Source organism: Symphalangus syndactylus, chromosome 14 (assembly GCF_028878055.3).
Source record: "Symphalangus syndactylus isolate Jambi chromosome 14, NHGRI_mSymSyn1-v2.1_pri, whole genome shotgun sequence".
NCBI classification, from domain to species: domain Eukaryota; kingdom Metazoa; phylum Chordata; class Mammalia; order Primates; family Hylobatidae; genus Symphalangus; species Symphalangus syndactylus.
In genome coordinates, this window is record NC_072436.2 from 63,745,750 (window position 1) to 63,763,683 (window position 17,934).

Below are 17,934 nucleotides of genomic sequence, written 5' to 3' on the forward strand. Positions count from 1 at the left end.
ATGTCTTACTTCCCTCATTAGACTGTAAATCTATAAATAGATACACACAAAATGTTAACAGTGCTTATCTCTCAGACTGAGGGTCATTTACTTTTTAAATTCACATTGTAGTTCTAAATTTTCTAAAATAAGTATGTATTAAACTATATAATAAAATAATACACCTAAATAAGTTATCACGTTAAAAAAAATCCTACTTACAATAGCATCTATAAATAAACCTAGTAAGAAAGTTACAGTCGCCCCCCAAAATTCATGCTTTACTGAATGACAAAAAACAGGACTGGATGAAAAGCATACCATGCTCTCCCAATGGATATTCATTCTCTGCAAACAATTTTATAAATGTGTTGTAATTCCAATAAAAATTCTAATCAGATTAGAAATATGAAGAAAATTATTTATAAAATTATCCTAAAATTCATCTGGTAGAATAATTGATTATTCTCTATAGAAGCTATCAAATAACTTGATTCTTCTCTAAAGGAGAAAATTACACACACACACACACACACACACACACACACACACAAACCACTTGTACTACCAGATAGTAAAATAGATCAGAAAAATAAAAAATTACAACGGCATGGTTCAGGAATAGAAAGAAGAGTGCTGGATCATGGCAAAGCCCAGAAATAAGAATTTAGATCATGACAAAGATGGCATGACTAATCTAGGATAAAGAATGGATTGTTTTAGCTGGGCGCAGTAGCTGGTGTGAGCTTGTAGTCTCAGCTACTTGGGAGACTGAGGAGGGAGGACTGCTTGAGCCCAGGAGATCAAGGCTGTAGTGCACTCTGATTGTGCTTGCAAATAGCCACTGAACTCTAGCCTGGGCAACACAGTGAGACCCTGTCTCAAAAAACTAAAAAAGAAAAAAGACCACACTTCAACCTGGGTGACGTAGTGAAATTTTGTCTCGAAAAATTAAAAAAGAAAAAAGAAAGAAAATATAGGAGATTATCCTGAATAAGGTAGGAGAGGCCTGTCTGAGCCTATGGGCAAAGGCAGAATACATAAAGAAAAAACAGATGTGACTTACTTGAAAATTAAAAACCTCTGAAAAAAAACCCCCACTATAAACAACTTGAAAATAATGACAAGATGAGACAAACATCTGTGCATAACCTTTGGTTCCGTTATTCCATTTGTAGGAATGTATCCTACAAAAATAATCATGAATGGACAGAGTGCAGTAAGGAGCAGTTCAGAGCCAGCCTGAATACACAGCTATCTAAGCAAGAGTGATGAGCTTATCCTTGATTATAACAACAATGGCAAGAAAAGAAATAATTTAAAGTCTAATTGGTTAGATTATGGTATATCCACATAATTAAGCCTTATGCAGCCATTAAAAGTGATAATAGATGTGATACAGATAAAATATATACATAAGATATAGAAAAATCCTCAACAAAATACTAGCAAACCAAACCTAAAAACATATATAAAGGATTATATACCATGACCAAATGGAATTTATCCCAGAAATTCAAAGTTGGTCAGAATCAATCAATGTAATTTGCCCTAGTAATAGAATAAAGGACAAAACCACATGATCATCTCAATAGATGCAGAAAAAGCATTAGATAAAATCCAACAGATTTTCATAATATAAACACTGAACAACTAGACATAAAAGGGAACTTCCTCAACTTGATAAAGGGCAAGTTCAAAACACTCACAACTAACATCGTACTTAACGTGAAAATCTGATAGCTTTCTCCTAAGATCAGAAACTAGACAAGGGTGTCTCTGCTCTCACCACTTCTCATCAACATTATACCAGAGGTTTTAGTCTGGGCAATTAGGCAAGAAAAAGAAAATGCATCCAGATTGGTAAGAAAGTAAAACTATCTCTAATCACAAATGACATGCTCTTATATATATAAAATCATAAGGAATTTATAACAAAAAAACCTCTTAGGGCTAATAAAGGAGTTCAGGAAGGCCGCAGAATACAAGATCTTACAAAAATCAATTGTATTGCTATCTACTTGCAGTGAATAATCCAAATATACTCAGAAACCAATTCCATTTATAATAGCATCAAAAAGAATAAAATATTTATGTTTAATTATAAAATATTTATAAATGTTTAATTATAAAGTATTTATAAATATGTATGAATAAGTAAGTGGAAGATCTACACACTGAAAACTACAAAATGTCATTGAAAAAACTAAAGAAGTCAAGTAAATAGACAGACATCCCATGTTCATGTAAGACAGTCATATAGACCAATGGAATAGAATTGGCAGTCCAGAAGTGAACCCATAAATTTATGGGCAGTTGATTTTCAACAAGGATGCTAGTACAATTCAGTGGGAGACAGTCTTTTCAACAACTTATGCTGGAATAACTGGATATCCACATATAAAAGAACAAAGTTAGACTCCTACCTCATACTATATACAAAAATCACCTCAAAGTACAAGAGCTAAAACTTTACAACTCTTGGAAGAAAACATAGCTGTAAAACTTCATGACTATATTAGACAGTATTTTCTTAGAGATGACATCAAAAGCAGAAGTAAGCAAAGACAAACTAGATAAAGTGGACTTCATAAAAATTAAAAACCTTTTGCTTCAAAAGATACTATCAAGAAAATGAAAGAACATGCAGCCATAAAAAAGAACAAGATCATGTCCTTTACAGGGACATGGATGGAGCTGGAGGACATTATCCTCAGCCTTCAGCTAATGCAGGAACAGAAAACCGAATACTGCATGTTCTCACTTATTAGTGAGAGCTAAATGATGAGAACTCATAAACACAAAGAAAGAAACAACAGACACTTGAGGGTGGAGGCTTGGAGGAGGGAGCAGAAAAGATAACTATTGGGTACTGGGCTTAACTCCTGGGTGATGAAATAATCTGTATAACAAACCCCTGTGATATGAGTTTACTTATGTGATAAACCTTCACATGTACCCCTGAACCTAAAATAAGCTAAAAAAAGAAAATGAAAAGATAACCCACAGAATGGAAGAAATCATTTGCAAATCCTATATATGATAAGGGTCTACTATCTAGAATGTGTAAAGATCTCTTAAAACTCAATAAAAAAAAAGAAAAATAACCCAAATGAAAAGTGGTTGCAAAGGATCTGAACAGATATTTCTCCAAATAGACTATACAAGTGGCCAACAAGCACGTGAAAAGAAGCTCCACATTAGAAAAATCAATCATTAGGCATTATGCAAACCAAAGCCACTGGGAGATAGCATTCCACATCAACTGGGATGGTTCTAGCCAAAAGGACAGACATTAACAAGTGCTGGTGAGGATGTGGTGACACTGGAACCCTCATATATCGCTTATGTAAATGTGAAAAAGTACAGCCACTGTGAAAAACAGTTTGGGGAGTCCCTCAAAAAGTTACACACAGTTATCATTATGACCCAGTAACTCCAGTCCTTGTTATATATCCAAAAGAATTGAAAACAGAAGTTCAAACAAGAACTTGCAGACAAATGTTCACAATAGCACTATTCACAGTAGCCATAAAGCAGAAAATACCCAGTGGCCATCAGCTGATGAATGAATAAAGTGTACATCCACACAGTGAAATATTATCCATCAGTAAAAAGGAATAATGTACCAAAACATGGATGAACCCTGAAAACCTTATGTTGAACAAAAGAAGCCACACAGGCTGGGCACGGTAGCTCATGCCTATAATCCCAGCACTTTGGGAGGCTGAAGCAGGCAGATCACTTTAGCCCAGAAGTTTGAAACCAGCCTGGCCAACATGGCAAAATCCTGTCTCTACCAAAAATACAAATCAGGTGTGGTGGTGTACATCTGTGGTCCCACCTACTTGGGAGGTTGAGGTGAGAGGATCGCAGAGGTTGCAGTGAGCTGAGATTACAGCACTGCACTCCAGCCTGGGTGACAGAGCAAGAACCTGTCTCAAAAAAAAAGAGAAGCCACACACAGAAGACCATCCATTGTACAATTCCACTTCTACAAAATGTCCAGAAGAGGGGAATTCACACAAACAGAAAGTACTTGAGTGGCTGCCATAGGATGAGGGAAGGAGCGATGGAAGGGTGGTAATTGCCCTGGGTTTTCGGGGCAGGGGGTGATGTTCTAGAATTTGACAGTAGTGACTATTGTATAACTTTGTGAAGATACAAACAAATCACCATATTGTTCACTTTTAAAAGTATGAATTTTATGGCAGTGAATATAGTGAATACATGTTCTCTCTACAGAAATATGATATATACTATAAATGTTAAAAATATTATAAATATGTAAACATATAAATGTAAATATATGTGAATTTATGGCATCTCAATATAGAAAGTGATACTACAAAATATCCAGTGATATGGAACAATGATGACAATATATTTTGGTGGAAAATACAAATTGTAAAGTGTATACAGTAGGAGCTCATATTTACATTTAGGCACATAAAAAGACTGAAAAAAAAATCTATATATTAAGAATGGTTAGGTTGGGCGTGGTAGTTCACACCTGAAATCCCAGCACTTTGGGAGGCCGAGGAGGATGGATCACCTTAGGTCAGGAGTTCAAGACCAGTCTGGTTAACATGGTGAAATCCTGTCTCTACTAAAAATACAAAAATCAGCTGGGCGTGGTGGTGTGCACCTGTAGTCCCAGCTACTTGGGAGGCTGAGGCAGGAGGATCACTTGAACCTGGGAGGCGGAGGTTTCAGTGAGATCACACCATTGTACTCCAGCCTGGGCAACAAAGCGAGATTCCATCTCCAAAAAAAAGAAGAAAGAATGGTTATCTAGGTGGTGGAATAATAGGAAATTTTAATTTTCTTTATGCTTTTTAAATTTTTCTACACTGTGTGCTATGAACATGTAACAGTTTTGTAATTTTTTAAAATCTATTTAAGGCTGGGCATAGTGGTTCACACCTGGAATCTCAGCACTTTGGGAGGGCAAGGCAGGAAGATTACTTGCGTCCAAGAGCTCAAGACCAGCCTGGACAACATAAAAGCCCTTATCTCTACAAAAAAAAAAAAAAATTTTATTAGCCAGGTGTGGTGGTATGGCACCTGTAGACCCACCTACTTGGGAGGCTGAGATGGGAGAACTGCTTGAGCCCAGGAGGTTGAAGCTACAGTGAGCAGTGACTGTGCCACTGCACTCCAGCCTGGGCAAAACTCTATCTCAAAAAAAAAAAAAAAAAAAAAAATCTACTTAAGCATAACAACAATTACGTATCCTGAGAGTATCAGACTCTATTTGTAAATTCATGGCTTATATTGCAGAAAGTAAATTCAATTCAACCTGAGGAAGGCTTTCTTAATTGTAGAAAATAATTAAACCCTGCACAAGGCATCCTTTGCAGGGACTCTCCTCCTGGATTCTGTAAGAACAGAGTAAGATGACCAACTATAATGGCATGTTGAGGTGTTCATTTGCAGGGAGACCGGGCAGTATCAGGGTAGCCAAGCTCCAGGAGCCGGATGGATGACTCCAGACCAATGCTCTTCCGCTGAAGGAATCTCCGTGCAGGCTAAGTTCCTAAGTGGGCATCCAGCCAGCTCTCCACAGAACAAGAATTCCTAAATGCTAGCCAAAAATCAAAGCTTAAAAATGCTCTGTTTGCTCTTGGAAAACAAATTTATCAACCCTAAAAATAACTAGGAGAAAGGCAAAGATGAAAATGATTCTGAGTGAGTTTCAAACAGATGTTTGGCTAATTTTTGCACAGGCTGTTAGAATAAGAGTCCTCAGAGAGGGGTACCCAGGAGACTCTAATGATTCTGGATGAAAGGGCACACACCCAGGGGTAAAAAAGGTAAAAAGCTTCATGGGTTTCCGAGTTTCACCTAGCCAGCAACAGATCCAGTTTTTATTACCAGAAAATGGGTATGGAAATTGTTTATCTGATGGTATGGTGTTATGATTGATTGATAGACGGACAGATATAGATACAGATATATAGATATAGATATATAGATATAGATATAGATATATAGATATAGATATAGATATAGATATATAGATATACAGATATAGATAGATACAGATATAGATAACAAATTGTAACAAGGACTGTGGGCATTAGGAACCGGTTCCTGGCTCCTGACGCCTATAGTCCTTCTTATAATTTCAGGGTACTTTAGGCCTCAGGAAACAGAATCTCTCCCTCTCTGAACTTCTCCTGTCCTTTCACCTGCCCAAGACAGGACCCTACTCTAATTATGGGTCAGAAGTCCCTCAATCTAGAGAGTCCTACCCATACCCTAAAGGAAGGAATGCTACACAGAGAGGCCAAGAAAAGTCTTGAAGAGACTAGCATGCTGGGTTTAGATCATGTACTTTTTGTCCAATCACATTTCTACATGGTTGCGGTGCCTATGCAATGAAGCCTCCATAAAAACCCAAAAGGTCACAGTTCAGAGAGCATCTGGACAGCTGAACACCTGGAAATTTCTGGAGGGTAGTGCACCCAGGGAGGACGTGGAATCTCTATGCCCTTCCCCATCCTTTGTCCTATGCTTCTCTTCATCTGTATCCTTTGCGATATCCTTTATAATAAACTGATCAATGGAAGTTACGTTGCCCTGAGTTTTGTGAGCTGCTCCAGCAAATTAGTTGAACCCAAAGAAAGAGTCATGGGAACCCCAACTTGAAGCCAGTTGGTCAGAAGTTCCAGAGGCCCAGACTTGAGACTGGTGTCTGGAGGAGGGGGCAGCCTTGGGACCTGAGTCTCGCCATGTGGGATCTGATGCTCTCTCCAGGTAGACAGCGTCAGAGTTGAACTGGAGAACACCTAGCTGGTGTCCACTGCTTCTGAAGAGAAACCCCCACACATTTGGTCACAGAAGTCTTGTTCCGTGTTGATGACTGTTGTTGTGGTGTGAGAGCAGAGGAAAAACCCAGTTTGAGAGGGTTTTTCCAAAACAGGTGGGTTAGCAGATCATAATTAATATACAAATTGTTAAACAAAATCTGAAATTTGACACAAGCATGTAGTTTAGAAATATATTGCTCTTCTTTGTAATATCTATAAAGTCTGACTATAACTGCTCATTTCTACTAAGAGGAACTTGACTTCCATGATAACCAAACCATCTCTTTAGATGACTTTTTAATTTTGTTCTAAAGCATGAAATTTTACCATAAGAAAGTACACAGGGAGAACTAATTACAGAGGGAAACATACCACAACCGGCAAGGAGTGGTTAGTGTAGTTGGCCTTCTCATGAGCTGTAAGACAAGGTTCATCATGCCCTCCCTGTGAAAACATAAACGCAAGGGCTTTCTGTTAAGTACATGGCTAGAAACAAGAAGTTTGTGGGCTTACAAGTTACAATACGCTGGTACATTTTCAGTTTTAAAAACAATACTGTGATGCCAGGTGAATTCATATGCCAAAGGACATGTAGCATGACCTTGAGAGGTCCCGTAGGGATGGAAGATGTCTGGTGCCGGGACAGATCCTCCTGCTGTCCTCCCACCCCAGCACTAAACACCCTCTGCTTCTAGCGTCATGTACCTGCCACCCACACTGTGCTTCCCTCCCAGGCTGTGTGAGGATACAGTAAGGCTATGCATACATTTGCATTTGTTTAATTAGCCAGAAAGAGAAAAGCAGTTACCCTTTTGATTCCAAAGCAGATGTTAAACTAATTTGGGGAAAGAACAAGAGTCCCAGAGAGTCTGAAGAATGACTCATCGTCAATCCCCCACAAGTTTCATCACACTTAGTGGTGTGCCTGTTCTCTGACTCTCCTGCCATCAGGGTTCTGGATGTGCAATGCCCTTCTCTGGCCCCCAGCTGCTCCTCTTTTGGCTGTCCCAGCATCACACTCCCTCCGAGCTGGGTTAGCATGCTCACAAGAAGCTGAAGCCCCGACTCCTGCCTCTTCCTGGTTTTTTCCATGCCCTGCTGGTCTCACTTGCCTCGTTGACTAGTCTGAAAACCCAAGATCACCTCCTTCTGCCAACTCTGGCCCTGCTTATTCAGCCACCAGCCAGAGACTGCCAACTCATTTTTCTTTGTTCCTGATCTAGGTCCCCAAACAGAACTGAAAAACTGAACTGCCCTGAGGCCATTTGGCCCTCAGCACCTCTAAGTGATTGTTTTATTCACTTCCAACTGTCTTCTTATCAAACCTCTCAAAGCGTTTATTCTAAATGCCTTATTCTGTTGGTTAAGTTTAACTCAGAGAGAAGGGTTACTAGCCCGACTGTGATCTTAGGTCAAGCACTACTCTCTACTTCAGCCTTATTAACAAAGCTGATAGTCTGATTCAGTCTGCCTGATTCCTGACTCTTATTTCTTGATGGATTCTGAACTGCCTGTATTTGTGATGGCAGTTGGGAGTGAAGAGGTGAAGGAGAATGATGCCAACAATTGTCTTCCTGACCCTCGACAACTATCTTTGAACCTTTGTTCCCACCTTCCTCTACATGAAGGGGTCTTCTCTGAGTCCACAGAAAGCAGGATGAAGAAATGAATAAAGATAAAAAAGGCAATTAATTAAACAGAAAACATTTTTTAAATGACCTTGAAGATTAATAAAATGAAAAGCTGATGTTTTGAAAGGACTAACAAGATAGAACCTCTGGCAAATCTAATCAAGAAAGAAAAAAGGAAGGTACCCAAATTAGGAACAAGAAAGAGGACGTAATTACATATAAGGATTTGTAAACTAGGCAAAGCAGATCATTTTCTAGGAAAACATAGGTTACCAAAATTAAGAAGAAACAAACAGTCCAACAGAAAAAAGGCAAAGGATATGAAAAGGCAATTCACAAAAAGAAAAATACAAATGACTGCTAAACATAAGAAAAGATGCTTAACCCATCTAATACCAACAAATATGAGCTAAAGCAATGAGGTATTTTTAAACCCATCTTGAAGACTAATATTTAAAAAAGACATAAGACTATTAGCAAAAATATAGAAAATAGGCTCTTTCATGGCTCTTGAGAGGCAGTTGGGATGGGAATTATAAGGAGTGACTTCATTTTTACTCTATATCTATATATTTGGCTTTTTATAAGAATGAGTTTCTTGGCCAGGCACAGTGGCTTATGCCTGTAATTCCAGCACTTTAGGAGGCTGAGGTGGGCAGATCACTTGAGGTCAGGAGTTCGAGACCAGCCTGGCCAACATGACGAAACCCTGTCCCCACTAAAAATACAAAAATTAGCCGAGATGGTAGCGTGCACCTGTAATCCCAGCTACTTGGGAGGCTGAGGCAGGAGGCTCACTTGAACCCGGGTGGTGGAGGTTGCAGTAAGCTGAGATCGCACCACTGCACTCCAGCCTGGGTGACACAGTGAGACTATGTCTCAAAAAAAAAAAAATGTATTTCTTGTGTTATACCTGAAATTTTGGCCTGGCATGGTGGCTCATGCCAGTGGGGAAGCACTTTGGGAAGCTGAGGCAGGAGGATCACTTGAGCTCAGGAGCTTGAAACTAGCTTGGGCATCATAGCAAGGCCCCATCTCTACAAAAAATTTTTAAAAATTAGCCAGGCACAGTGGCACATGCCTGTAATCCCAACTACTTGGAAGGCTGAGGTGGGAGGATCACGTGAGCACAGGAGTTCAAGGCTGTGGTGAGCCATGATCACACCACTACACTTCAGCCTGGATGAAAGAGGGAGACCCTGTTTAATTTTAAAATAAAAATACCTGAAATTTTTTGGATGGAAATGTTAAGCCTTTTAATGCACAGAGGTTAATGCTACGACTATTACGGTATGTTTAGACTGGAGAACAAAATAATTTTTTTTTTTTTTTTTTTTTGGCGACAAAGTCTCGCTCTGTCGCCCAGGCTGGAGTGCAGTGGCATGATCTCAGCTCACTGCAAGCTCCAACTCCTGGGTTCATGCCATTCTCCTGCCTCAGCCTCCCGAGTAGCTGAGACTACAGGTGCCCACCACCATGCCCAGCTAATTTTTTGTATTTTTTTAGTAGAGACGGGGTTTCACCGTGCTAGCCAGGATGGTCTCGATCTCCTGACCTCGTGATCCACCCGCCTCAGCCTCCCAAATTGCTGGGATTACAGGCGTGAGCCACCGCGCCCAGCCACAAAATAATTTGAAGTAAGGATATAGACAAAATAGTTTATGGATCTGAAACATAATAGGTAAGAAAAAGGAAAAATCGAAAAATAAGTAGCAAAGTATAGACTGGATATGATACAGGAGAAAATAATATATACAAAGCATTAGTTCCATGAGGGCAAAAATGCTTTCTTGTCTTTCAGAGTGCCTAGCACACAGCAAGTCCTTAATACATATTTGTGGAATAAATGAAAGAAAAATGGGACTGAAGTCAGTAAGATACAGAAAACAATAAAAAATTTATGTGATCGGTAAGGGGAATAACTTAAAGACCTTCCAAATGTATCTGTCAAGAAATCAATTTCCTCATAGGCCTTGCTTAGCCAAGATCCCTGAGTGATGGTCAACTAGGGGATTTACTTGTTTATAGCAATCAAAGGTTCAAGGTTCCCAAAGGCTGCATCTTTAAGGATCTACCATCTTTAAGGATCTACCAGGTGCACTCTCAGACTGGCCTCTACCATGGTCCTTGTCACCAAATGGCTACAGCCTAATGCACACACAACCTGCAGATGGAGGACATGTGGAGGCCCATGGAAGTTCATCAAAAGCTACACTGGGAATTCCTATTTCAAAAGAAACAAATGGGCCGGGCGTGGTGGCTCATATCTGTAATCCCAGCACTTTGGGAGGCCGAGGTGGGTGGGTCCCTTGAGGTCAGGAGTTCCAGGCCAGTCTGGCCAACATGGTGAAACACTGTCTCTACTAAAAATACAAAAATTAGCCAGGCGTGGTGGCAGGCACCTGTAATCCCAGCTACTCAGGAGGCTGAGGCAGGAGAATTGCTTGAACCTGGGAGGTGGAGGTTGCAGTGAGGCAAGATCGAGTCACTGCTCTCCAGCCTGGGTGGCAGAGTGAGACTCTGTCTCAAAAAGAAACAAAGAAACAAATGAAACAATTTTGTTCACATATATTTCACAAATTTGAAGTGTTAAAGGTATTATGGTCACTGATATCCTGTTTCATTCTTTATATAATCATTAAGTTTGAAACGCATACTTGCACTACTAACACTGTAGTTAATCTTAGTCCTACAAGTTACTGCTTTTACACAATATATTTTCATAGTATGTATGCACTGGTGTTTATATACGTGTTTATGTTTATATCTGTTAAAATTAGCAGTTTCCATCTTTTTCTATTTTGTAGCATCACATCAGTTCAGAAGGATTGATAGAGCAAAATGATTTGATGAAGTATAAAAGTCACATGGTGAGTGGCATAAATACAACTCTGAACAATTAGGAGGCTCACTATTGACTAGAACTAAACTGCAAGCTAGAAAGACACATGTCCTATGTGTCCAGTAATGTACCACCCAGGCAGTTAAAGAAGGGAAGTGCACATAGAAAGCACAATGGTGAATAATAAAAAATTGGAATTTATCAGACCCTGGATTCATCTGCTCCTAAAGCCAGAGTCCTTTATTGTTTTTTTGTTTGTTTTTGTGGGTTTTTTTTTTTTTTATTTTTTGTAGAGTCGGAGTCTCACTATGTTACCGGGGCTGGTCTAGAACTCCTGGCCTCAAACAAACCTCCTGCCTCAGCTTCCCAAAGCGTTGGGATTACAGACATGAGCCACTGCGCCCAGCCCAGACTCTATCGTTTATGAAGCTTCTGAAATAGTTGCACAAACCGCATGAGCTTTCCATGTCACTTTCAAAGTTTGATGGTCTCTTTAGTAAACCAACCAAGTTATTCCTCAAGGGCGAAATAACGTTTCTCAGTACAAAACTGATGCATTTCATTACCAAAAGGAAAAGACCACAACTATAGAGGCATCATTGAAAGCTGCACTCTTCAGAGGCCAAAAAAAAAAAAAAAAAAAGGTACAAAACACAAACTAATGGAACATTCTTTAGAACAGCCCCAAAGTTAATGATAAACGTTTTCATCAAAGAGAAAAGAGAACAAGGTATTAGCAAATTCCTCTATCAAATAACACCGAACATCAAGGAACATCAATGGCATGCCATGTGGAAGAGGAAGTGCTAGCTCAAGTACAAACCAGTAGATAATTTCAACTTGCTGCCAAACGAAACCTCTTTGCAGGGTATGAATCAGCACTTTTCATGTTTGTTTTGCTTTGTTTTTTTCTGTTTTTAGAGACAGGCCCTTGCTCTGTCACACAGGCTGGAGTGCAGTGGCACCATCAGAGCTCACTGCAACCTCAAACTCCTGGGCTCAAGGGATCCTCCTGCCTTAGCCTCCCAAGTAGCTAGGACTACAGGCCCACCATGACCAGCTAATTTTTAAAATTTTCTGTAGAGATGGGATCTCACTAGCACCTTTCATGTTTGATGTTCATATACAATGACCAAGATACAATGTGGAAAAGGGTCTCAGGGATCTAAACTGAAGGAGGACCAGAAAGAAAAGGGGTTGCTACATAGAGTAGAAGAAGTTGCACTTCATGCCAGTCTACAACACTGCTGTTTTCCTCAGAGCAGAGTTGATGATCTAAATCAGGGGTCTGCAACCCCCAGTTCATAGCCTGTTAGGAACCGGGCCACACAGCAAGAGGTGAGCAATAGGCAAGCGAGCATTACCTCCTGTCAGATCAGTGGTGTCATCAGATTCTTATAGGAGCATGAACCCTATTGTGAACTGAGCATGCAAGGGATGTAGGTTGTCTGCTCTTTATGAGAATCTAATGCCAGATGATCTGTCACTGTCTTCCATCACCCTAAGATGCGAACACCTAGTTGCAGCAAAACAACCTCAGGGCTCCCATTGATTCTACATTACGGTGAGTTGCACCATTATTTCATTCTATATTACAATGTAATAATAATGGAAATAAAGGCACAATAGGCTGGGCGTGGTGGCTCACACCTGTAATCCCAGCACTTTGGGAGGCCGAGGCAGGCAGATCACAAGGTCAGGAGATCGAGACTATCCTAGCAAAACGGTGAAACCCCGTCTCTACTAAAAATACACACAAAAAAAATTAGCTGGGTATGGTGGTGGGCACCTGTAGTCCCAGCTACTCAAGAGGCTGAGGCAGGAGAATGGCGTGAACCTGGGAGGCAGAGCTTGCGGTAAGCCGAGATCGTGCCACTGCACTCCAGCCTGGGCGACAGAGCAATACTCTGTCTCAAAAAAAAAGAAAAGAAATAAAGTGAACAATAAATGTAATGTGGCTGAATCACCCCAAAACCATCCCCCTACCCCAGTCCATGGAAAAATTATCCCACAAAACCAGTCCCTGGTGCCAAAAAGGTTGGGGACCACTAATCTAAATAATCTAATCTTCATTCAATGCTAAAAAATGAATAAACTTTTTTTTAAATACACAGTCTCACTTTGTTGCCCAGGCTGGAGTACAGTGGCATGATCACAGCTCACTGTAGCCTCAATCACCCAGGCCCCAGCGATCCTCCCACCTAAACTTCCTGAGTAGCTGGGACTACAGGTACACACCACCATGCCCAGCTAATTTTTAAATTTTTTATAGAGATGGGGGTCTCACCATGTTGCCCAGACTGATCTTGAACCCTGGTCTCAAGTGATCCTCCCTCAAACTCCTGGAATCAAGTGATCCTCCCTCCTTGGCCTCCCAAAGTGCTGGGATTACAAGCATGAGCCACTGTACCCAGCTGGATAAACATTTTAAGTCGCACTACAGTCACGGACAATCAGCCTTTTCAACACGCAGTATGGACGGTGAGTCCCAGGGTCTGCTTTTCCATACTGAAATACATGGGATGCTAAGGAGAAAGGTGCTCGCAAGGATATTTAAAATGAGGAATATTTAAAATGAGGAAAAAACTATTTCTTCATGACTTTGATAAGGTAATCCCAGCACTTTGGGAGGCCGAGGCAGGCAGATCACAAGGTCAGGAGATCGAGACTATCCTAGCAAAACGGTGAAACCCCGTCTCTACTAAAAATACACACAAAAAAAATTAGCCGGGTATGGTGGTGGGCACCTGTAGTCCCAGCTACTCAAGAGGCTGAGGCAGGAGAATGGCGTGAACCTGGGAGGCAGAGCTTGCGGTAAGCCGAGATCGTGCCACTGCACTCCAGCCTGGGCGACAGAGCAATACTCTGTCTCAAAAAAAAAGAAAAGAAATAAAGTGAACAATAAATGTAATGTGGCTGAATCACCCCAAAACCATCCCCCTACCCCAGTCCATGGAAAAATTATCCCACAAAACCAGTCCCTGGTGCCAAAAAGGTTGGGGACCACTAATCTAAATAATCTAATCTTCATTCAATGCTAAAAAATGAATAAACTTTTTTTTAAATACACAGTCTCACTTTGTTGCCCAGGCTGGAGTACAGTGGCATGATCACAGCTCACTGTAGCCTCAATCACCCAGGCCCCAGCGATCCTCCCACCTAAACTTCCTGAGTAGCTGGGACTACAGGTACACACCACCATGCCCAGCTAATTTTTAAATTTTTTATAGAGATGGGGGTCTCACCATGTTGCCCAGACTGATCTTGAACCCTGGTCTCAAGTGATCCTCCCTCAAACTCCTGGAATCAAGTGATCCTCCCTCCTTGGCCTCCCAAAGTGCTGGGATTACAAGCATGAGCCACTGTACCCAGCTGGATAAACATTTTAAGTCGCACTACAGTCACGGACAATCAGCCTTTTCAACACGCAGTATGGACGGTGAGTCCCAGGGTCTGCTTTTCCATACTGAAATACATGGGATGCTAAGGAGAAAGGTGCTCGCAAGGATATTTAAAATGAGGAATATTTAAAATGAGGAAAAAACTATTTCTTCATGACTTTGATAAGGCTGATAAAGACCATTTCTGTGATCTCAGGTGATTCACTCAAGTAGTATATTTCAGTAATCATTATCTGGAACAGCCTGAAACTTAGCCAAAACACCATGATTTTTTAATGCTGTTATGATATCTTGATGATATGACCAAACTGCAATGTAGGCAGCTAATCTCCACGAGTGTGACTTCCCCGAGAGTTGACAGTTTTCTTCACAAATTAAAGAAATACATTTTTTGATACATGATTGGCATATTTAAAAACTACACTGAAATGCTGCAAAATGATATAAAGAAACATTTTCCAGAATCAAATGCAATCAAAGAGTAGATTAGGAATCTACTCACCATTATCAACTAAATAGAAACACTTGGATTGGGTGTGGTGGCTCACATCTGTAATCTCAGCACTTTGCGAGGCCAAGGCAGGTGGATCGGTTGAGGCCAGGAGCGCGAGACCAGCCTGAATAACACTGCAAGACCCTGTCTCTACCAAAAAAAAAAAAAAAATTTTAATTAACCAGGCATGGTGGCAGTTGCTTGTAATCCCAGCTACTCTGGAAGCTGAAGTAGAAGGATTGCTTGAGCCCAGGAGATCAAGGCTGCAGTGAGCCGTGGTCATGCTGCACTACAGCCTGAGTGACACAGAGAGACCCTGTCTCAAAAACAAAAACAAACAAAAAACACTTAACCTTTTTTCGTTGTTGTTGTTTGCTTTGAGATGGAGTCTCACACTTTCGCCCAGGCTGGAGTGCAGTGGCACGATCTCGGCTCACTGCAAGCTCTGCCTCCCGGGTTCACGCCATTCTCCTGCCTCAGCCTCCTGCGTAGCTGGTACTACAGGCGCCCGCCACCACGCCCAACTAATTTAGTAGAGATGGGGTTTCACCGTGTTAGCCAGGATGGTCTCGATCTCCTGACCTCGTGATCCACCTGCCTCAGCCTCCCAAGGTGCTGGGATTACAGGCATGAGCCACCGCACCCGACCAACCTTCCTGTTTTTAAGTTTGACATGCTTGTTAACTCAGCAGCTGAAAGAATGCTGAACGTGGCCTTCAGTAAAAAAAATTTCACTATAATCTCTACATCCATATGTAATCTGAACGCATATCCAGATTGATCAGTTAGAGCCAAAACACTCATCCATCATTCCTGATGACCTCTAATTCTGGTTTTGGCTTTCTATTTCAATGCAAACAGAGTAAGAAAAGAAATGGAAGGGCTTTGGAAATTTGTCCTGGGCTACAGATACTATCAAAGATCACAAACAATGTGATCTCTCCTATAAATATAAAACAAGTATAATTAATTTTTTAATTATTTTTTTCTCTTCAGAGGATTTTATTTCAAGATAAAACATAACTTCTACCCATACTATGATTCCAAAGGTTAGAAAAAGTTTTTTTCCTCATCTTATCCTTCAAAGAGGTCATAGCAATGCAAATGTCTGTAAAATGCCTCTGCATAATTGTCAGAAGCTATGGTCCAGAAACCATCGAAAATGCTTCTCCATTTTAAGCTTAGGTGAGGTCTGTTAGGAAACCTCTGTGACAACTTATTCAATTTATTGGGAGGTAAACTCCCAGACTCTCCCAGGGTCTCCTGTATTGATCTCAGTTTTTGGGCTTCTAAGTCCTTGAAGCACCGTCGAAAAAGTCCTGGATCTCTTTTCCGCACATATCATCGCGGAATTCATTCGGCTTCCAGCAAGCTGACACTCCGTGATACAAGCGGCCTCGCCCTTCTCCGGACGCCAGTCCTTGCTGCAGTTAGCTAGAACGCGGGATTTGCTGGGCTTCAGTGCAGGCTTCTGCGGGTTCCCAAGCCGCACCAGGTGGCCTCACAGGCTGGATGTCACCATTGCACACTGAGCTCCTGGCAGGCTGTACCAATTTTGTACTTATTTAATATTTATTTTTAAAATTATCAGGCCGGGCGCGGTGGCTCACGCTTGTAATCCCAGCACTTTGGGAGGCCGAGGCGGGCGGATCACGAGGTCAGGAGATCGAGACCACGGTGAAACCCCGTCTCTACTAAAAATACAAAAAATTAGCCGGGCGCGGTGGCGGGCGCCTGTAGTCCCAGCTACTCGGAGGCTGAGGCAGGAGAATGGCGTGAACCCGGGAGGCGGAGCTTGCAGTGAGCCGAGATTGCGCCACTGCACTCCAGCCCGGGCGACAGAGCGAGACTCTGTCTCAAAAAAAAAAAAAAAAAAAAAAAAAAAAATAAAATAAAATAAAATAAAATTATGGTGAATATTTATTTTTAAAATTATGGTGAATATTTTGGTATTCTGCTCTAAAATAGGCCCATAAATGCACAGCAGATAGCTCTTGGAACCCACAGCTTTCCACTGGAAGAACTAAGTATTTTTCTTTTAAAGATGCTGCTAAGTCTCTGAAAAGTCCAGATCCTCTACCTCTTTCCATCCCAAACTAAGACTTGCAATTTATGAGAGATCTAGCTAACAGAAATCCCAGACACATCATTGGTACCTCCCAGAGTGCAGTCCTCCTAAAGAGGCTCAGCCCTAAGCAGGCCCACGCACCAGGAGGGTGGGTCTGAGACCCACACAGCACTTCCCAGGGTGCATGCCCCAGAGAGGCACTGAAACAGCTGAGCACAAGCCTGCAAGCCTGGAGAACTCTCACAGTCAGAAAGGAAGGGGGCCCAGTGGGATTAACATAAAGAGAAAAGGGAACACAGAGGAATGGATGGCACCAAAAACCAGCAAAGCCTTCATGGCCAATGAAAGCATCAGTGACGGGGCCAGAACCCTCATCCCCAAAGACTCTTCACTGCCTTTAGTGAAAAACAATGGCTAGAGAGTGAAGTAATGATCATGTACAGAGAGGTAAAGTTACATTCTTATATTCTGACTCTGCTAATGTGAAATTCCCTATCTGCTAGACTAAAAGTTTCAGACACCCTGTTCAAATATCCCATTAGTTGCTAGAGACTTAAAATGAACAGAACACACATTGCCAGGATGACTATTACCAAAAAATCAAAAGACAACAAGTATTGGTGAGGATGTAGAGAAACTGGAACTTTTGTGCAGTGTTTATGAGAATGTAAAATGGAGCAGCTGCTGTGGAAAAGAGTATGCAGG

The 17,934-nt window shown here is 41.2% G+C and overlaps 1 protein-coding gene and 1 pseudogene across 16 annotated transcripts in view; both read right to left on the minus strand.

The window, feature by feature from the left end:
- SPECC1 (sperm antigen with calponin homology and coiled-coil domains 1) overlaps nt 1–17,934 on the minus strand; it is a 304,891-nt gene that overhangs the window by 262,308 nt on the left and 24,649 nt on the right. For 2 of the 16 annotated variants that reach the window (XM_063617719.1, XM_063617731.1), the window contains exons 4-5: nt 15,171–15,311; nt 7,167–7,238 (exon numbers count right to left, since the gene is read on the minus strand). The exons of 11 other annotated variants lie outside the window; for them this stretch is intronic. In XM_063617719.1, coding sequence (XP_063473789.1) covers nt 7,167–7,238; nt 15,171–15,173 — 75 coding nt within the window. In that variant the 5' untranslated portion in view covers nt 15,174–15,311. Of the gene's footprint in view, nt 1–7,166; nt 7,239–7,841; nt 8,004–15,170; nt 15,312–17,934 lie in introns of those variants that run through there. 3 more of the 16 variants (XM_063617724.1, XM_063617735.1, XM_063617728.1) reach the window with 2 other exon arrangements.
- On the minus strand, nt 15,802–16,807 carry LOC129462838 (small ribosomal subunit protein mS37-like; annotated as a pseudogene).